The 19,461-nt window shown below is 57.4% G+C and overlaps 2 protein-coding genes across 6 annotated transcripts in view; both read left to right on the plus strand.

Annotated features, from left to right (window-relative positions):
- The window catches only part of LOC142000261 (claudin-4-like), a 38,088-nt gene extending 22,321 nt beyond the window's left edge, over positions 1 to 15,767 (plus strand). For 3 of the 5 annotated variants that reach the window (XM_074974397.1, XM_074974395.1, XM_074974396.1), the window contains one exon: positions 14,684 to 15,767. In XM_074974397.1, coding sequence (XP_074830498.1) covers positions 14,710 to 15,354 — 645 coding nt within the window. In that variant the 5' untranslated portion in view covers positions 14,684 to 14,709 and the 3' untranslated portion in view covers positions 15,355 to 15,767. Of the gene's footprint in view, positions 1 to 12,549; positions 12,729 to 14,683 lie in introns of those variants that run through there. The other 2 variants (XR_012642203.1, XR_012642202.1) reach the window with 1 other exon arrangement.
- LOC142000283 (claudin-4-like) lies at positions 2,119 to 3,319 on the plus strand. Its single transcript, XM_074974441.1, has one exon. The coding sequence runs from the start codon at positions 2,188 to 2,190 to the stop codon at positions 2,815 to 2,817; it is 630 nt and encodes a 209-aa protein (XP_074830542.1). The 5' UTR covers positions 2,119 to 2,187; the 3' UTR covers positions 2,818 to 3,319.
- Positions 15,768 to 19,461: the final 3,694 nt, after the last annotated feature.

Below are 19,461 nucleotides of genomic sequence, written 5' to 3' on the forward strand. Positions count from 1 at the left end.
CCATTTTCACTCTCTGGGTCTGGGCAGCAGTCATGGCTGCCTCAAAACCACAGCGATGGGTGTGCAGAAATGCCTAGATAGCTAGAGGGGTTTGTCTGGAGCTGGATAGAGATTTAAGGGGGAGAGAGACCATTTCTCCGTTAGAGACTAACCAATTTATTTGAGCATAAGCTTTCGTGAGCTACAGCTCACTTCATCGGATGCATACTGTTTTCCACAGTATGCATCCGATGAAGTGAGCTGTAGCTCACGAAAGCTTATGCTCAAATAAATTGGTTAGTCTCTAAGGTGCCACAAGTACTCCTTTTCTTTTTGCGAATACAGACTAACATGGCTGTTACTCTGAAACCTGTCATTTCTCCGTTGTCTTCTATTTCCCCAAGAACCTGTGCCCTCTCCATTGCCAGCTGGTAGCTCTGCAGCTTGGGACCCAGCTGTCTCTTCTCATAGAATATCAGGGTTAGAAGAGACCTCAGGCAGTCATCTAGTCCAACCCCCTGCTCAAAGCAGGACCAATCCCCAATTTTTGCCCCAGATCCCTAAATGGCCCCCTCAAGGATTGAACTCACAACCCTGGGTTTAGCAGGCCAATGCTCAAACCACTGAGCTATCCCTCCCCCTGCAGTGGATTTCCCTTCAGAAGCAGCATAAGATCCCACTTGTGTCCCAGCCCAAGCTAAGGCCGTGAGTCAGCAGTAACTAGCTGTTCTCCCAATGAGCGCACCCCGTGACATGGGCCCATTGTGACCTGGGGTGAGGTGGGGAAGTAGATCTGTCTTGGGCTCCCCAACACCCCTCCTGGGCCAGGCCCATGACCTCCTGTGCCTTTGTCCTGATAGCAAGGGTTTCTCAGCCAGGTGTGGTGTAGTTTCTCAGGCCCATGGGTGGTGGTAGCTGCCTGCAGACCTCAGGGGTTGCTACAGCCCAGCTATCAGCCCCAGCTGCCCCAGGGCAAAAGGCAGGTCTGCACCACTCCCTGCCCTGGTCTGTCTGTTCCTCCCCCAGCCTCTCTCTGGGAGGGAGGGTGAGGAGCATTATGGGCTGAGTCAGCGATTGGGACAGCAGGGCAGTGTGGTGGCTGCAAGTGCTGTGTGACACTGCTGTGCTGGGGAGGAGGAAGGGAGGGATGCTGTGTAATGACAGTCCACAGAAAGCTCTTGTGTGCGGTGCTTGTTCACAGGGATCTGCCCCAGCCCTTCCTCTCTGCAGCAGCCAGCAGCTCAGACCGGTTTGGGGCTCTCAGACGCACTGGGGACACCGCATCCCTGAGGCCTGATTCACACTTGGATGCTGTCAACAACCAGCCTTGGTACAAACGAGGGCAGCAGCTTCTGCTCTGTCGGCTGGGGTCGGGTGGGATGAGGTGACAGGCTCCCAGCAGTGCACAGTGGGCGGTGCCACTGTCCCCTCTAGGCTGCGTGTGCGCACACACAGATCCTAAACCCCGCACACACAGCAAAACACCTCGCATACAGAAATTTGCACAGAACACATTTTTTGCGCACATGGCCTGTCAAAAATTAGAGGGAACATTGGGCTGTGCTAATAGCGGGGAGGGGCCCAGAAGTGACAGCTGTGGAGAGCATAACCCTATAACAGGAGTGACCCCCGGGGGCGCCATTCTACTGGGGGCAGAAACTGAGGCACAGATGGATCACATGACATGGCCAAAATCACACAGTGGGTCAGTGGCAGAGCTGGGAATAGAGCCCAGAATCCTGCTCCAGCACTTAGACCCTCTCTTCAAGCTTCCTCCCCTCCACCTGCAGAGCCTGCTCCCCCCACCATCCCATTCCCCGGGCGGAGGCGGCGGGGGGGTGCTCTTTCCAGATGGGACTTTAGCAAAGCTGGGAAAAATCCTAATTTAGGACAAATGGTGGGAGCTGTAAGGCAGCCCAGCTATGTGCCCCTGGGAGCAGCCTCCTTCGTAGGGCGTGAGAGCTGGTCCCTCTGTAATCTGCCCTGGAGCACCACTGCTGTGATGAGAATGCAGAGCTCAGGAATCCTGGGGAACTGGTTTTACACATTCTGTCTGTGCAAAGTGGATGGAGCAAGGGGGATGAAACTCCACCCCCTGCAAAGGTTTATAACTTCTCCAAATGGTCCAGCCGTGGAGCATTGCATCTCCACTTCCAAGGACACTAGTCAGCTCTGTTGGGGCTTGTGCGAGGCAGAGATTAGGGAGTGATGGCCTCTATGGGGCTTCAGGTGCTGGGCATAGCCCTCTCTGTCATTGGCTGGCTGGGCACCATCCTGTGCTGTGGGCTGCCCATGTGGAGGGTGACGGCCTTCATCGGGAACAACATTGTGGTGGCTCAGATCATCTGGGAGGGGCTGTGGATGAACTGCGTGGTGCAGAGCACGGGCCAGATGCAGTGCAAGGTCTACGACTCCATGCTGGCGCTGCCCCAGGACCTGCAGGCGGCTCGCGCCCTGGTGGTGATCGCCATCGTGCTGGCCGTGCTGGGCCTCCTCCTGGCCATCATTGGAGGGAAATGCACCAACTGTGTGGAGGATGCTTCTGCGAAAGCCAAGGTCATGATCGTCTCTGGAATCATCTTCATCATCGCTGGCATCATGATCCTCATCCCCGTCTCCTGGTCAGCCAACAACATCATCCGGGATTTCTACAACCCCATGGTCACTGAGGCGCAGAAGAGAGAGCTGGGGGCCTCCCTGTACATTGGCTGGGCTGCATCCGCTCTCCTGCTCATCGGGGGGGCCCTGCTCTGCTGCAGCTGCCCCCCCCGGAATGAGAAACCCTACTCTGCCAAGTACACTGCTGCTCGGTCGGTGCCGGCCAGCAACTACGTATAGGGACCACGCGTGCTCTGTGCCTCGGCCATCCCTCCCACCCAAGACAATCAAGGAGCTGCCATCCTGCTCAAATCCAGCCCGCTGCTCTGCTTGTACCTCTGCCTGAGCCCAGCTCTCCCCCCTGTGGCCCTGGACCTGATGGCTGAACACAGACAGAAGCTGGCAAGGAGCTTCCCGAAGGAGAAGACTGTGGCCTTTCCATGGGCTGGGGCCTTGGGAGAGCAGCTTGGCCTCCTGAGAGCAGAAGCCCCATGGTGCCAGGGCTGGCTGGCTGCTCAGACACACCCTCAGCACATCCCTGGCTGACGTGTACAGCTGGTGAGCGGCTGCACAGCCCCAGTGCTAAGAATCTGCCACTGCAGCTTGTTTGTGCCAGAGCACAGAGCTCTTGGAATTCCTTAAGGTCACCTGAGCGAAGCCAGCCTGGACTTGGACCTGGCAGCCCATCAGGGCTCTGCTGGGCATCTCCACAAGGCGCGGCTAGCTCCGGCGTTGTCAGCCAGCCCCCTTGCAGCTCTGGCACCACCTGTGCCCACCTAGGAGGGGGAGGGGGAGGAGGAGAAGGGGTGCACTGGGCGATGTGTGCGGGGTGGGGTGTGGAGGGTAGTAAGAAAGTTTGCAGGTGCTTCTCTGTTTCCCTTGAGATTTCAGCTGGTTCTTTAATCCGAGTTAAAATGGAGAATAGATAGAAACAGTCCCTGACTGCTCTGGCAGCACCATGCTTCAGGGGGACAGAGAGATGACGCTGGGGCAGGGCAGGTCCTCCCTGGGAGCAGTGAGCCCAGCCCTTGCAGAGGAAGGAAAGCTGCAACGAGGCCCAGGCATTGCCATTCCTCCCCTGCAGCACCTGAGGGAAGGGTGGGGGCCTCTAGGCCTCCTTCCAGTACCAGAGCTCGCATCTCCAGCAGGTGCTGGCATTTCGGTCGGGCCCTTGCCCAGGGGTCAAAGCAGGAGCTTTTAGTCTGAGACTGCCTTATTAGAGTGAAACTGCAACAGGGCCCCTTTGTGTCTCCATGTGTCTGTCCGTGTCTCAGGCTGGGTGTGCGTCCTGATGTCTTGGTGACTGCGTTTCTGTCTGTGTCTCTGTCTCTGGGTGTGTCTGAGTTTCTGTGTTTGCCTGTCGACTCGCAGGGCTGTTGTTCAGTGGGTATCTCTGTCTCACTCCAGGGGTCTGTCTTGCTCTTGGTGACTCTGGCCAGGTCTACATGAGAAACTTTTGCTGGTAGTGCAGTGTCACGTAGGGGATGTGATTTGTACCACATTTCTGTGCTGGCAAAAGCTGCAGAGAAGGTGCAGGAATGCCAGCAAAAAAGTCCTTTGCTGGCATAGCTTATTTCTCTCAGGGAGCCAGGATAAGCTGTATTGGCTACTGCACTCTTGCTGGGACAAGCTGCATCTCCCCTGGGAGGTTTGCCCCCGTGGCTGTACCCATAGAGACACACTGGCCAATGCTCCGAGTGGAGACAGGGCTCTGGCCGATCTTAGCATCCATCAGAGACAGTGCTTGGTTCAGATGGTCCATCCTGAGGGGCTGGGCTGCTGAGCAGGGAGCTGTTTCCCGCCATCCCACCCCTGCCCTTGTATGGGGAGACTTCGGCAAACCAGTAAAGTGCCTGAAACCTTGGGTTGAAAGAACCCTGGGTAACACCCTGTGTTTCTGCTTTGACCCATTCTCAGGCCTGTATTTGTTTAGCTGCACCTGTGATTTCTGTGTCAGTGGCACCTGCGGGAGGGGCAGTGCTGGGGACTGGATGTCAGTGGCCCAGCTGGGCAAACCGGTTTGGGAGGTGGGAGCAGAGCCAGGCAGGTTGAGCAAGAGCAGAAAGGAAAGGTGCTTCCACTGGTGGCACACACCCTCTCTGGGAGCCTGCTGCCGCACATGTCCAGCTCCGGCTGAGTCTGGAACAGGGGAGCTGCACCCGGGCCACTGCAAACAGGAACAGCCTGAAGGCTGCCCAGATTAATCAGCTGGCTACAGCTCCCGTGGGCTGCCAAACCTGGGGAGGGGCAAAGTCACTGTAACAGACACCCAACGAGGCACCGAGCGCATCCTGTGGCCTGATGCTGGCGCCCACCTATACAGACTAGACCAGGCAGCTCCAGGGTTCACCTCTGGGAAGGGGGCCCCCCCGGCATGGCTGATTTGCTTCCTCAGTGGTGACCCATAGGCTGCCCCCAAGAGCTGGAGCATGGGGCAGAGCTCCGCTCATGACAAGCAGAGTGGCTCTGGGGGCTGGAAGAGCCAGGCGGGGGAAGGGTGGAGCGAGCATGGGTGCTGGGATGCCAGGAGAGTGCTGGAAGGGGGCTGTGCCCCAGAGTGACCTGGGAGCCCCCTTCTGCAGACCAGGGGCCAGGCTGTGATCTTCCTGCCAATGTGAAATATTAATAAATTAGTGTCATTTTCTACATTAAACCGCAGCTGCTCCAAACCCGGCTGTGCCGTCTCTCGTTTCCCGTCGAACGACCGCGGGCTGAGCCTGGGCCCCCGCCTCCCAGCAGCTCGTTCACGGGCGCGTAGGCAGCTTTGGGGGACGGGGCAGGGATGGATTGGGGGGTTCCAGCATCAGGGAAATGCAGGACTGGTCTTGAACTACCCGCCCTGGGCCTGTGCTCCCCACACATCCCACATCCCCACTCCAGAGCCCCACCCTGCCCAGAGCCTGTGCTCCCCACACATCCCCCCCAGAGCCCCGCCCCCAGCCTGTGCTCCCCACACATCCCACATCCCCACTCCAGAGCCCCACCCTGCCCAGAGCCTGTGCTCCCCACACATCCCCCCCAGAGCCCCGCCCCCAGCCTGTGTTCCCCACATATCCCACATCCCCACTCCAGAGCCCCACGCTGCCCAGAGCCTGTGCTCCCCACACATTCCCCCCAGAGCCCCGCCCCCAGCCTGTGCTCCCCACACATCCCACATCCCCACTCCAGAGCCCCACCCTGCCCAGAGCCTGTGCTCCCCACACATCCCCCCCAGAGCCCCGCCCCCAGCCTGTGCTCCCCACACATCCCACATCCCCACTGCAGAGCCCCACCCTGCCCAGAGCCTGTGCTCCCCACACATCCCCCCAGAGCCCCGCTCCCACCCTATGCTCACCACACATCCCACATCCCCACTCCAGAGTCCCACCCTGCCCAGAGCCTGTGCTCCCCACACATCCCCCCCAGAGCCCCGCCCCCAGCCTGTGTTCCCCACACATCCCACATCCCCACTCCAGAGCCCCACCCTGCCCAGAGCCTGTTCTCCCCACACATCCCCCCCAGAGCTCCACCCCCAGCCTGTTCTCCCCACACATCCCCCCCCAGAGCCCCGCCCCCAGCCTGTGCTCCCCACACATCCCACATCCCCACTCCAGAGCCCCACCCTGCCCAGAGCCTGTTCTCCCCACACATCCCCCCCAGAGCCCCGCCCCCAGCCTGTGCTCCCCACACATCCCCCCCAGAGCTCCACCCCCAGCCTGTGCTCCCCACACATCCCCCCCAGAACCCTGCCCCCAGCCTGTGCTCCCCACACATCCCACATCACCACTCCAGAGCCCCCCAAGCCTGTGCTCCCCACACATCCCACATCCCCCCAGAGCCCTGCCCCCAGCCTGTGCTCCCCACACATCCCCCCATAGCTCCACTCCCAGCCTGTGCTCCCCAAAAATCCCATGTCACCCCCTCCAGAGCCCAACGCTGCCCAGAGCCTGTGCTCCCCACACATTCCCCCAGAGCCCCGCCCCCAGCCTGTGCTCCCCACACATTCCCCCAGAGCCCTGCCCCCAGCCTGTGCTCCCCACACATCCCACATCCCCACTCCAGAGCCTCACGCTGCCCAGAGCCTGTGCTCCCCACACATCCCCCCCAGAGCCCCGCCCCCAGCCTGTGTTCCCCACACATCCCACATCCCCACTCCAGAGCCCCACGCTGCCCAGAGCCTGTGCTCCCCACACATCCCCCCAGAGCCCCGCCCCCAGCCTGTGTTCCCCACACATTCCACATCCCCACTCCAGAGCCCCACGCTGCCCAGAGCCTGTGCTCCCCACACATTCCCCCCAGAGCCCCGCCCCCAGCCTGTGCTCCCCACACATCCCACATCCCCACTCCAGAGCCCCACCCTGCCCAGAGCCTGTGCTCCCCACACATCCCCCCCAGAGCCCCGCCCCCAGCCTGTGCTCCCCACACATCCCACATCCCCACTCCAGAGCCTCACGCTGCCCAGAGCCTGTGCTCCCCACACATCCCACATCCCCTCTCCAGAGCCCCACCCTGCCCCCAGCCTGTGCTCCCCACACATCCCACATCCCCACTCCAGAGCCCCACCCTGCCCAGAGCCTGTGCTCCCCACACATCCCCCCCAGAGCCCCGCCCCCAGCCTGTGCTCCCCACACATCCCACATCCCCACTCCAGAGCCCCACCCTGCCCAGAGCCTGTTCTCCCCACACATCCCCCCCAGAGCCCCGCCCCCAGCCTGTGCTCCCCACACATCCCCCCCAGAGCTCCACCCCCAGCCTGTGCTCCCCACACATCCCACATCACCACTCCAGAGCCCCCCCAGCCTGTGCTCCCCACACATCCCACATCCCCCCAGAGCCCTGCCCCCATCCTGTGCTCCCCACACATCCCCCCATAGCTCCACTCCCAGCCTGTGCTCCCCAAAAATCCCATGTCACCCCCTCCAGAGCCCAACGCTGCCCAGAGCCTGTGCTCCCCACACATTCCCCCAGAGCCCCGCCCCCAGCCTGTGCTCCCCACACATTCCCCCAGAGCCCTGCCCCCAGCCTGTGCTCCCCACACATCCCACATCCCCACTCCAGAGCCTCACGCTGCCCAGAGCCTGTGCTCCCCACACATCCCACATCCCCTCTCCAGAGCCCCACCCTGCCCCCAGCCTGTGCTCCCCACACATCCCACATCCCCACTCCAGAGCCCCACCCTGCCCAGAGCCTGTTCTCCCCACACATCCCCCCAGAGCTCCACCCCCAGCCTATGCTCCCCACACATCCCACATCCCCTCTCCAGAGCCCCACCCTGCCCCCAGCCTCTGCTCCCCACACATCCCACATCCCCCCAGAGCCCTGCCCCCTGCCTGTGCTCCCCACACATCCCCCCATAGCTCCACTCCCAGCCTGTGCTCCCCACAAATCCCACATCCCCCCTCCAGAGCCCTGCCCCCAGCCTGTGCTCCCCAAAAATCCCATGTCACCCCCTCCAGAGCCCCGCCCAGCCCAGAGCCTGTGCTCCCCACACATCCCCCCATAGCCCCGCCCCCAGCCTTTGCTCCCCACACATGCCACGTCCCCCTCCAGAGACCCGCCCCCAACCTGTGCTCCCCACACACCCCACATCCCCCCCAGGGTCCCGCCCCCAGCCTGTGTTCCCCACACACCCCATGTTCCCCTCCAGAACCCTGCCCTGCCCAGAGCCTGCGCTCCCCACACATCCCACATCCCCTCTCCAGAGCCCCACCCACAGCTTGTGCTCCCCACAAACCCCACATCCCCCCTCCAGAGCCCTGCCCTGCCCCCAGCCTGTGCTCCCCACACATCCCACATCCCCACTCCAGAGCCCCACCCTGCCCAGAGCCTGTGCTCCCCACACATCCCCCCAGATCCCCGTCCCCAGCCTGTGCTCCCCACACATCCCACAGGCCCCTCTCCATCCAGAGTCTCACCGCCAGCATGTGTTCCCCACACACCCACATCCCCCCCTCCAGGAGGCTTAACTTTGTGACTGTCCTCACCCACAACTATTTCACATGTGGGGACAATGTATATACCTTCAAGTCAGCAGCACTGCTATGGGTACCCGCCTGGCCCCACAGTATGCCAACATTTTTATGGCCTACTTAGAACAACGCTTCCTCAGCTCTCGTCCCCTAGCACCCCTCCTCTACTTGCGCTACATTGATGACATCTACATCATCTGGACACATGGAAAAGAAGCCCTTGAGGAATTCCACCATGATTTCAACAATTTCCATCCCACCATCAACCTCAGTCTGGACCAGTCCACACAAGAGATCCACTTCCTGGACACTACGGTGCTAATAAGCGATGGTCACATAAACACCACCCTATACCGGAAACCTACTGACCGCTATTCCTACCTACATGCCTCCAGCTTTCATCCAGACCACACCACACGATCCATTGTCTACAGCCAAGTTCTATGTTACAACTGCATTTGCTCTCAGACAGAGACAAACACCTACAAGATCTCTATCAAGCATTCTTACAACTACAATACCCACCTGCTGAAGTGAAGAAACAGATTGACAGAGCCAGAAGAGTACCCAGAAGTCACCTACTACAGGACAGGCCCAACAAAGAAAATAACAGAACGCCACTAATCATCACCTTCAGCCCCTAACTAAAACCTCTCCAGCGCATCATCAAGGATCTACAACCTATCCTGAAGGACAACCCATCACTCTCACAAATCTTGGGAGACAGGCCAGTCCTTTCTTACAGACAGCCCCCCAACCTGAAGCAAATACTCACCAGCAACCACACACCACACAACAAAAACTCTAACTCAGGAACCTATCCTTGCAACAAAGCCCGTTGCCAACTGTGTCCACATATCTATTCAAGGGACACCCTCATAGGGCCTAATCACATCAGCCACACTATTAGAGGCTCGTTCACCTACACATCTATCAATGTGATATATGCCATCATGTGCCAGCAATGCCCCTCTGCCATGTACATTGGCAAAACCAGACAGTCTCTATGAAAAAGAATAAATGGACACAAATCAGACGTCAAGAATTATAACATTCAAAAACCAGTCAGAGAACACTTCAATCTCTTTGGTCACTCGATTACAGACCTAAAAGTCACAATTCTCCAAAAACAAAAACTTCAGAAACGGACTTCAACGAGAAACTGCAGAACTGGAATTAATTTGCAAACTGGATACCATTAAATTAGGCTTGAATAAAGACTGGGAATGGATGGGTCATTACACAAAGTAAAAACTATTTCCTCATGCTAATTTTTCCCCTATTGTTACTCACACCTTCTTGTCAACTGTTTGAAATGGGCCATCCTGATTATCACTACAAAAGTTTTTTTTCTCCTGCTGATAATAGCCCACCATAATTGATTAGTCTAGTTACAGTTGGTATGGCAACACCCATTGTTTCATGTTCTCTGTGTATAGATACCTTCCTACTGTATTTTCCACTGCATGCATCCGATGAAGTGGGCTTTAGCCCACGAAAGCTCATGCCCAAATAAATTTGTTAGTCTCCAAGGTGCCACAAGTACTCGTCGTTTTTTTTATTGATGAAGCTCTTGAGCAAAAACCGCCCCAGGACCGACTCCTTCTTTTGTCCTTAATGCTAACATTGTTTGTTCCATCCTGACCCCAAGTGAGGCGGGCATGACACTTCCATAACAGCTCTGGGAAGAGATGACCCCAGCATCTGACATGGGTCAGGTTGATGAACAGATGACACTTGTCACATGTCAGTTTCCAGTGACTCCATGGGCTCCTGTTACAAAGGAGGGCTCTGATGTGTTCCCAGGTTAGCAGGAACTTCTGATAGGTCAGGAGGATGGGATCCCACCCAGGGGCACCGGAACCGGGTGGGGGAGAGTGGGGCCAACAGGCCATGGCCCTCCCACTTTTCACCACAGGCCCAGCCCCCTGCCCCTCATCTTCCCCCCAAGGCTCCTTCCCTTCGCAAGGCCGGAAGCCGGAGCCCGGCCCAGGTAAGAGCAGCCCAGGGAACCTGGGCAGCTGTGGGGAGCCGCAGACCCTCCACCTGCCCAGGGTGGGGGGCCCAAGAGCAGCCCCTGGCCCGTGTCCCCACCCCCTGGGCTCCCTGGCCAGGGCAGATGGAGGGTCCACAGCTCTTTCCATGGCCTGGGTGTGGCTCTTCGGCCCCAAGGCCCCGCCCCCCAGCCAGGCTAGAAACCAGAGCTGGGTTGGGGTAACAGCTGTGCAGGCAGCTGTGGGGAGCCACAGATCCTACACCTGCCCTGGGAGGGGGGCCTGCAGGGCAGGGACATGGCCAGGGGCTGCTCTCAGGCCCCACACAGGTGGATGGGCCCAGGCTTCCCAGCCCAGCTCCGGCTTTGGGGGAAGAGGAGGGGCAGGGGTGGGGCCATGGAGAAGGCATGGCTATGTGCCCCCCGCCCACTTTTAGGAGGAATCTGTTACCCCTGAGCCCACCCCAGAGAAAGAGGGAAGAGGAAGAAGCTAGAGCAAAATGGAGGAGAGGGGAATGGGGAGCAGGGAAGTGAGACTAAAACCAAAGACAATGGAACAAGTGACACAAATAGCAGTGTCCTTTCTTTGGAGCAGTAACAGGGCGTGTCCACTCTGCAGGGCTTTGTGACGCTTACCCAGTGATCCACAGCTGTGTCTGGTAATTAAACACTATCACTGATTCATATGCTGCTGTTCTTACTTCATTTCATTCTGTAATGAGAACCACACTTAATCAGCCAGCGAGTAACTTCAGAGTTACCAGCAATTGCTGAGCATTCTTCCACAGTCCCTGCACAATAACTTCTGTGGTTAATGACACCTTCCAGTCTGACAGCTGACAGCTGACCAGCCAACCAAAGCAGGACAAGCTACAGCTCAACAGCCACCCCTACCAAAAGATCAGCCTTCTACAAGCCACTCAGAGCTGGTATCCAGCAGTGAGAACCCTTCGACTGGCCAGCTCTTTGCTGAAATTGGTGCAAACCTTGCAGGAAGCACGTAACTAGGAGAATATGTTAGAATCCTGGAATTGCTTTCAGAACAGTCAGGGATCACATACAAGTGATGCCCAGCACTAGGATCACCTAACTCTTTCCATTATAAAACCATATTTTCAGTTGCTTATAACTTCGTCAAACTTCAAGTATTTGGTCTAATTTAGAAGTTGGTCCAATAAAAGATATTATTTCAGCCACCTTGGCCTGGGACCAACACAGCTACAACAACACTGCAAGAATTAAAGTCGTCCATGCGACCTTAGTTGGGTCCCCTTGGACATGCCATTAAAGAGTGTATCAGAATGCATATCATCACACACTAGTTTTCCAGAACCCTTCCGATGAAGTGAGCTGTAGCTCACGAAAGCTTATGCTCAAATAAATTGGTTAGTCTCTAAGGCGCCACAGATACTCCTTTTCTTTTTGCGAATACAGACTAACACGGCTGCTACTCTGACACTAGTTTTCCAGAGGATTCCTGCCTTATTCACTGCACAGGATGGATACTGCTCTGGGATGAATCAGGGTGGTGCAGTGAAGGAGTCTCTTGTCTGTAGAACCTCATTTATTGCAGAAGTTGGAAAGTGTGTAGTGCATGGGGCAGGGGTCTGCAGGAAGAGAAAGGATGGTCTCATGGTTAAGTCACAGAGTTCCTGTAGGATGCAATGTTCACAGTTGGTCATTAATTGTTTGTTCGTTGTTTTCTGGGTGCCCAACAGGAGACTCCTGGGTTTGAGTTGCAGAAGTGCTGAGCACGCACAGCTGCAGCTGAATTCAGCAGGAGCTGTGTGTTGAAGATATTGTAACTGCCTGTCATGCTATAAATAAAAAGTGTTAAGTCAAATTCAGGTGTGAGGCATCTCAAGTTGGACACCCAAATTAATATTTTTGCCTTTACTCTCTCTGTGCTTTAGTTCTCCAAGTGTAAAATGAGAATAACACCACCTCCCTACCTCCCACAGGTGTTGTGAAGAGCTCAGGTACCGTAGTGATGAGCACCACAGGAATTTAGTAATTCTGTCTTTGTTGCAGGTTTTGAATAGTGGGCAGTAAATAAAGTGCTGGGCCACACCTTAAATGATGAAGATGAAAAGATATTGAACAGCTGCCTCATTCCAGAGCACAAGGCATCCTGAGCACTGAATGAGGCCAGAAATGTGGAAAAATTAGCATGTGATCATGTAATAAAAGAATGAAGCATAATGTACGAGGGGGCCAAATTAAAGTTGCACAAGTAACCTTTCATTCTGGTATTTCATAACTTTTGGCTACTTGACTATGCAGCCTTAATAAAGTTCCTTTATTTTAGTTTGTTGTGTGGAAAAAACAACCAACCAACCCAAACCCAAACAGAAATTCCATTCTGTGGAACTGTACTGACCCCTCAAGCTGGGTTGAACCCAGGATAGTCATATCCACAGCACAGCCCTCTGCCATTTGAGCTTAAGGTCTAGCTTGTTATCCTCTATGTGTACCAGCCACTGACTAGAGGGTAGTCACTTGCCAGTGGGTTACACAACTATTTCCTTGCCAGCAGCGGAACACAGTGAGCCAGGATTCATGGATTCTGTTCTTGGCTCTGGGAGGGGAATGTTGTCTAGTGGTCAGAGAGCAATAACCAAGCACATGGACCTGGCACCCTACTTCTGAGCGATAACATGGCTAAGGGGATGAGACTTGAGTCTGCCCTACTAGGGACTTGTGTTCTATCTCAGGAGTCTTTGCTCAGGAATAAGGGAGCACAGGGCACAGAATTATCACCCCCAGTCAGCAAGTGAGGTGAGACTTGTACTCCTGGCTCTCAGCCCAGTGCACTTCCCCCTAGGCTAAGAGGTATTGGAATTGGGGGCAGAGGGTAGCTAGTGTGGGCCACTCACTGAGACTGGGGAGTATGGCCTGGGGAGCTGGGCTCTGCCTTGGTGGGTCCTGTGCTTATTGGCGGATTTGCTCGCCTCAGAGATTCACGGCAGCCCTCAGTTTGGCCACTTTCGCTAGTGGCTCAAACCTGCCGTTCACTCAGCTAACCTCATCACTGGCCGGCATGGGGAAAAGGAAGGAGAACAATCCCCACAGTCTCTGCTGGTCTACCTAGTGGGTCAGGGGACAGGTCAGGGACCTTCCCCTCTGGTGGGACCCACAGTCCAGGTCAACTCCTCGTGTATCCAATAGGGAGTTGGGGGGAACCCGGGCCCGCCCTCTACTCCGGGTTCCAGCCCAGGGCCCTGTGGATCACAGCTGTCTACAGTGTTTCGTGTAACACCTGTGTGACAGCTACAACTCCCTGGGCTACTGCCCCATGGCCTCCTCCCAACACCTTCTGTATCCTCACCACAGGACCCTCCTCCTGATGCCAGATCACGTTTGTACTCCTCAGTTCTCCAGCAGCACGCCCTCTCAGCTCCTTGCGCACCCCTCACTGACTGAAGTGAGGTCCTTTTTAAACCAGGTGCCCTGATTAGCCTGCCTTAATTGATTCTAGCAGCTTCTTAATTGGCTCCAGGTGTCCTAATTAGCCTGTCTGCCTTAATTGGTTCCAGCAAGTTCCTGATTGTTCTGGAACTGCCCCTGTTACCTTACCCAGGGAAAAGGGACCTGCTTAACCTGGGGCTAATATATCTGTCTTCTATCACTCTCCTGTAGCCATCTGGCCCGAACCTGTCACAACATATACACACGTACATACATGTACATGTGCACGCAATCCATGCACATGCACACAATCCACATTCATGCAAGAGCAGTCACCGAAAACGCTCAGCCTGAACAGGTAAAGTTTGGCATCGGGGGATATAATGGACAGGGTTGAGCGAAAGTAACCATGTGTATCGCGGCTGCTCTGCCTACGGGAAGCCAACTCTGTCTCCTAGAACTTGGCCTCTGGCCCAGACGCCCAACATAAGACCCCAAGTGCCACTTCTTCTCAGATCGTAGTGATGTGCAACCAAGGCACAGCAAGGTCAGAGTGACTTGCCCAAGGTCACCCAGAGAGACTGTGGCAGAACCAAGTCTTCTGAGTCTGACCAGCTAATTTGGGGCCTTGATCCAGCTCCCCCTGCTGTTGCAGTCCCTGGTTTCACCTCCTACAAATAACTGGCATTCGGCTTGGGATGTGTGTGTGTGTCTGCTGTGCAGCATCTCTAATCCGCTCTTCCCACTGTCTCCAAAGGTGAGAGCGTGACTTGCCCGTAAGCCATGTCGGTGATGGCCGTGCAGATGGGGGGCCTGGCCCTGTCGGTGTTGGGCTGGATGGGCACCTTCCTGGCCTGTGCGCTGCCCATGTGGAAGGTGACAGCCTTCATCGGCTCCAACATCGTCGTGGCCCAGGTGTTCTGGGAGGGGCTGTGGATGAACTGTGTGTACGAGAGCACAGGACAAATGCAGTGCAAGATCTACGACTCGCTGCTGGACCTCTCCACGGACCTCCAGGTAGCCCGCGCCCTGGTTGTGGTCTCCATTTTTGCATCCTTCTTTGCCTTCCTTTTTGCCTTCTTTGGGGCCGAGTGCACCAGGTGCATCGATGACAAGGAAGTCAAGGCCAAGATCTCCATTACCGCCGGGGCTGTCTTCATTCTGGCTGGGATTGTGCTGCTCATCCCTGTGTCCTGGTCGGCCAACACCATCATCAGCAACTTCTACAACCCCATGGTGCCAGAGGCTTTAAAGAAGGAGCTGGGGGCTTCCCTCTATGTGGGCTGGGCCTCAAGTGCCCTCTTGGTGTTTGGGGGGGGCATCCTGTGCTGCTCCTGCCCCCACAGCCAAGAGGCACCATACCCCATGAAGTATAAAATGGTGAAGCACTCCAGCCTGGGGAGCTATGCCCTTAAGAACTATGTGTGAGGGGCCCTGCCTTGCCCTCCCTGGAGACCCCACTCCTGCCCCGGCCCATCCCACGTGCTCACAGGGGCCCCTTTACAGCCATCCAAATGGATGTTGGCTTCAAGCCGAAGTGTGTGAAATTTGTAGGGGTTCCCCTCCCAGTCCAGATGCTGCCCCACATGTATCCTCCCACCCTTATCCCACCCCCACCTGTCTCATCTCCCCACGCATTTCCCTGCCTGAATCCCACCCCACCCATCCCACCTCCCCACATGTATCCCCCCGCCTGCATCCCACCTCCCGATGTGTATCCCACCCCACATGTTTCCCTGCCTGAATTCCACCCCACCATGTGCATCCCAGCTGCATCCCATCCCACCTCCCACATGTATCCCTCCTGCCTGCATCCCACCCCACACATCCCACCTCCCCACATATATCCCCCCCGCCTACATCCCACCCAACCTGTCCCACCTCCTTATGTGTATCCCCCCTGCCTGCATCCCACCCCACCCCACACATCCCACCTCCCCACATGTATCCCCCTGCCTGCATCCCACCCCACCCATCCCACCTCTTCATGTGTATCCCCCCTACATCCCCCCACCCATCCAATCTCCCCACATATATCCCCCCTGCCTGCATCCCATCCCACCCGTCCCCCCCACGTATCCCCCCGCCTGCATCCCACCCCACCTGTCCCACCTCCTGATGTGTATCCCCCCTGCCTGCATACCACCCCACCCCACCCGTCACATCTCCTCACGTGGATCCCCCATGCCTGCATCTCACCCCACCCTTCCCACCTCCCCACATGTATCCCCCACCTGCATCCCACCGCACCCATCCCACCTCCTCATTTGTATCCCCCCCCGCATCCCACACATATTCCCTCCTTTCCCATGTCCCACCCCACATGTCACCTCCCTACATGTATCCCCTACTTGCTGGTGTCCTGCCCCATGTATCCCCCATCTCTGCCCATGTCCTGCTCCACATGCCTTCTCCCCACCCACATCCCACTTGACATGTGCTCTGGACCCCCATAGTATCTAAGTGCCTTCTAGTCATGCATTAAGCAACGTGATTAACGTCTGTCACATGTCAGAGGGAGATGTGTGTGCAGTGTAGTGCTTTGCTTGTTTGTATACACACATACACACTCAGGAAAGGCTGGTTAGAACAGTGCAGCTTGCACTCAGAGAGGAAGGCGATGAGGTTGGTGACGGCCCACGTAGGCTGGTGAACCTGATCATCAGCCTGGGCCAATCAGGCACGTCCAGGTCAGTCTGTAGCCCTTTCCTCAGGGCTCTGTTTATTCTTTAACACAAAAAAGAAGCATGGAACAATAACAAAAAGCAACAGTCCTGTTCTCAGCTGTGACTGTGGGGCTCCCCAGCCTCTGATAGCTTAAGGGGCTGGACCTTCCCCACCCTGGAGCGGGGGAACGGGGTTTCCTGCCCTCTCACACCCTCCTGCTGCAGCCACAAGAGACCACACTCCCAACCCTCTCCTGGAGCTGGGCTCTCCTTTATATCCCCTGGCTGGGAATCATCAGCCCAGTCACTCAGTGCTACCCAGAAGGGCCAGATTGGCTAGTTACAGTCCTTGCTTCCAGGGGAGGTCAGTGCAGGCTGGGAGCAGCCTGCACCAATCTCTGGCTCCTGCATAGACCAGTTGTGCCCTGATATGCAGAGTTCCATTGGCCTGCGGGAGCAGAGTTGTTGACCATGGTTCTCATCCCAGGGCTTTAGGTGCTGTCAGGTATCCTAGGGCCAGGCCACGGAACCCCTTGAAGATAAGGCCCGAGGCCTTGCTCTTGATCCGAGGTGCTGTGGGAAGCCAGCGCAGAAAGCAGTGGACAGGCTGGATGTGCCAGCCTGTGGAGACGTGCTGCAGCATTCTGAACTAGCTGGAGTTTCCCAAGACCTGAAGGCGTCATGCCCACTGTCGCTCTGCTACAGTCCAGCTGCAAAGGGACGATGGCGTGAGCAACAGAGGCCAGGTCTTTGTCTCCAAGCCAGCCTGGGATGGTAGAAACCAGCCACATCTCGTCCCTACATGCGCCCTCCCCACTTCATCCCATCTGTGTCCTGTCCAAGTGCCCTCACCACCTGTTCAACATGTGATGCCTCCATGTCTGTGCCTTGCCCCTCAGCCCTCTGCCTGCGGTTGCAGAGTCTGGCAGCCGTGTTCTCGCTGTCCCTCCCAGCAGTTGGGGAATGTGGGACCAGGAAGAGGTGATGGGGGAGTTTTGCTCAATGCCCCTTGTCCATGAAATACCCCTCCCTCCTGGGGCTCAGCAGTGGGCTGCCATATCCATGAGGGAGTACCACAGGCTAGACAGATATTACGTATATAGCCTGATATTTCAGAACTGGGGCCTAGTTTTGGGTGTCCAACAGGAGACCCAGTGGGCCTTATTAGCCCATAGAACCTCTTGGCTTCAGCTGGCACTTCAGGAGATGGGCCCAGGGGGTCTCAGCTGGGCTCTGCAAATCAGCAGCCACATCTGTAAACGGTTGCCTTACTGTGTGCCGCGTACGGCCCCCAGAGCCACTAGCACCAGTGGCTGAGGAGACAGAGGAGTTGGCTAGCTGTGCCATGCCAGGGCTGGGGGAGAGGAGCAGGCAGCCAATCACTTTGTGCTTTGGGTGGCGGTCATCCCCCCTGGAGATCTCTGTGCCTGTGTGAGCAGGTCTTGGCGTCTGAACCCTGCAGCACGAGGTCTGAGCAGTTCCAGCAGCTCTGGGGGAAGATGCTGTTTATTGCCGTTGGCCTCGTTGGGCCAGCTGACCCAGGCTGGTTTTAATAAAGGCTTTGGTAGCTCGAAGGCTCAGTCTGGGCTGATTTCAAGGGAATCTGGAGACCGTCTGAGAGGGAATCTGCTGCCTTGCGGCTGGTGGGGGGTGATTCTTGGGGGCTAACATTTCCTGAGCAGGGGTGCAGGATCGGGGGGGCCAGGGGGCCATGGTCCCATCACTTTTGCCTGCCTTAAGGGTGAGCAACAGGGAGAGGGTTTGGTGAGGAGCAAGGAGTGGCTGAGGCCTCAGGGGAACAGGCGGAGTGAGGGCGGGGCCTCGGTGGAAGAGGCCGAGTGGGGTGGGGCCACAGAGGGAGGAGCAGAGGATGGGCGGGGCCTCAGGGGAAGGGTAGTGTGTGGGGAGGGACTACGGTCCCGGCACCGGTGGCCCCCCGCATGGCTAGGGAGATTCCGGCACTCCTGCAAGCTGGCTGGCCAGCATGTGGGTAACGTGGCCTCGGCTCCCCCCAGGGCTCCCAGCTGTGTGCCCCGAGCAAGACAGGCTGGCTTTGCCTGGGCCTGGGGAAGCAGCTCCTGGGCGCACAGGCTGCGGCTCCAGGCCCTTGGTTACTGCTATAACCAGCCGAGGGACAGGCCTAGGAGGTTGGAGCCCCTGCCCAATCCACAACCCCCCAGCCATGACCGCCGCACAGCCCCTGCCCAGGTCACGACCCCCTGACAGCCCTGACCAAGCCATCCCCCCCCCCCGATCAATCCACAACCCCCCACAGCCCCTGACCCAGCCATGACCCCTGCACAATCCCATCTCAATCCACAACCCCCGCACAGCCCCTGCCCAATACACAGCCCCCTAGAGCCCCTGACCCAGCCATAACCCCTCCGACAGCCCCTGCCCAATCCACAACACCCCCCACAGCCACTGCCCAGCCATGACCCCTGCACAATCCCATCTCAATCCACAACCCCCGCACAGCCCCTGCCCAATCCACACACCCCACCAAGGCCCCTGACTCAGACACAACCCCCCACAGCTCCTGCCCTAGCCATGATCCCTGCCGAGCCGCTGCCCAATCCACAATCACCCACAGCCCCTGACCCCAGCCATGACTCCCCCACAGCCCCATCCCAATCCAGATCCCCCCCACAGCCCCTGACCCAGCCACGACCCCCCCACAGCCCCATCCCAATCCAGATCCCCCCCACAGCCCCTGACCCAGCCATGACCCCCCCACAGCCACTGCCCAATCCACAACCCCCATAGCCCCTGACCCAGCCACGACCCCCCCACAACCACTGCCCAATCCACAACCCCCATAGCCCCTGACCCAGCCACGACCCCCCCACAGCCCCATCCCAATCCAGAT

Source organism: Natator depressus, chromosome 17 (assembly GCF_965152275.1).
Source record: "Natator depressus isolate rNatDep1 chromosome 17, rNatDep2.hap1, whole genome shotgun sequence".
Classification (NCBI taxonomy): domain Eukaryota; kingdom Metazoa; phylum Chordata; order Testudines; family Cheloniidae; genus Natator; species Natator depressus.

Coding starts and splice junctions, on each gene's coding strand:
- LOC142000283 (XM_074974441.1), top strand. CDS start 2,188: ATGGCCTCTATGGGGCTTCAGGTGCTGGGCATAGCCCTCTCTGTCATT.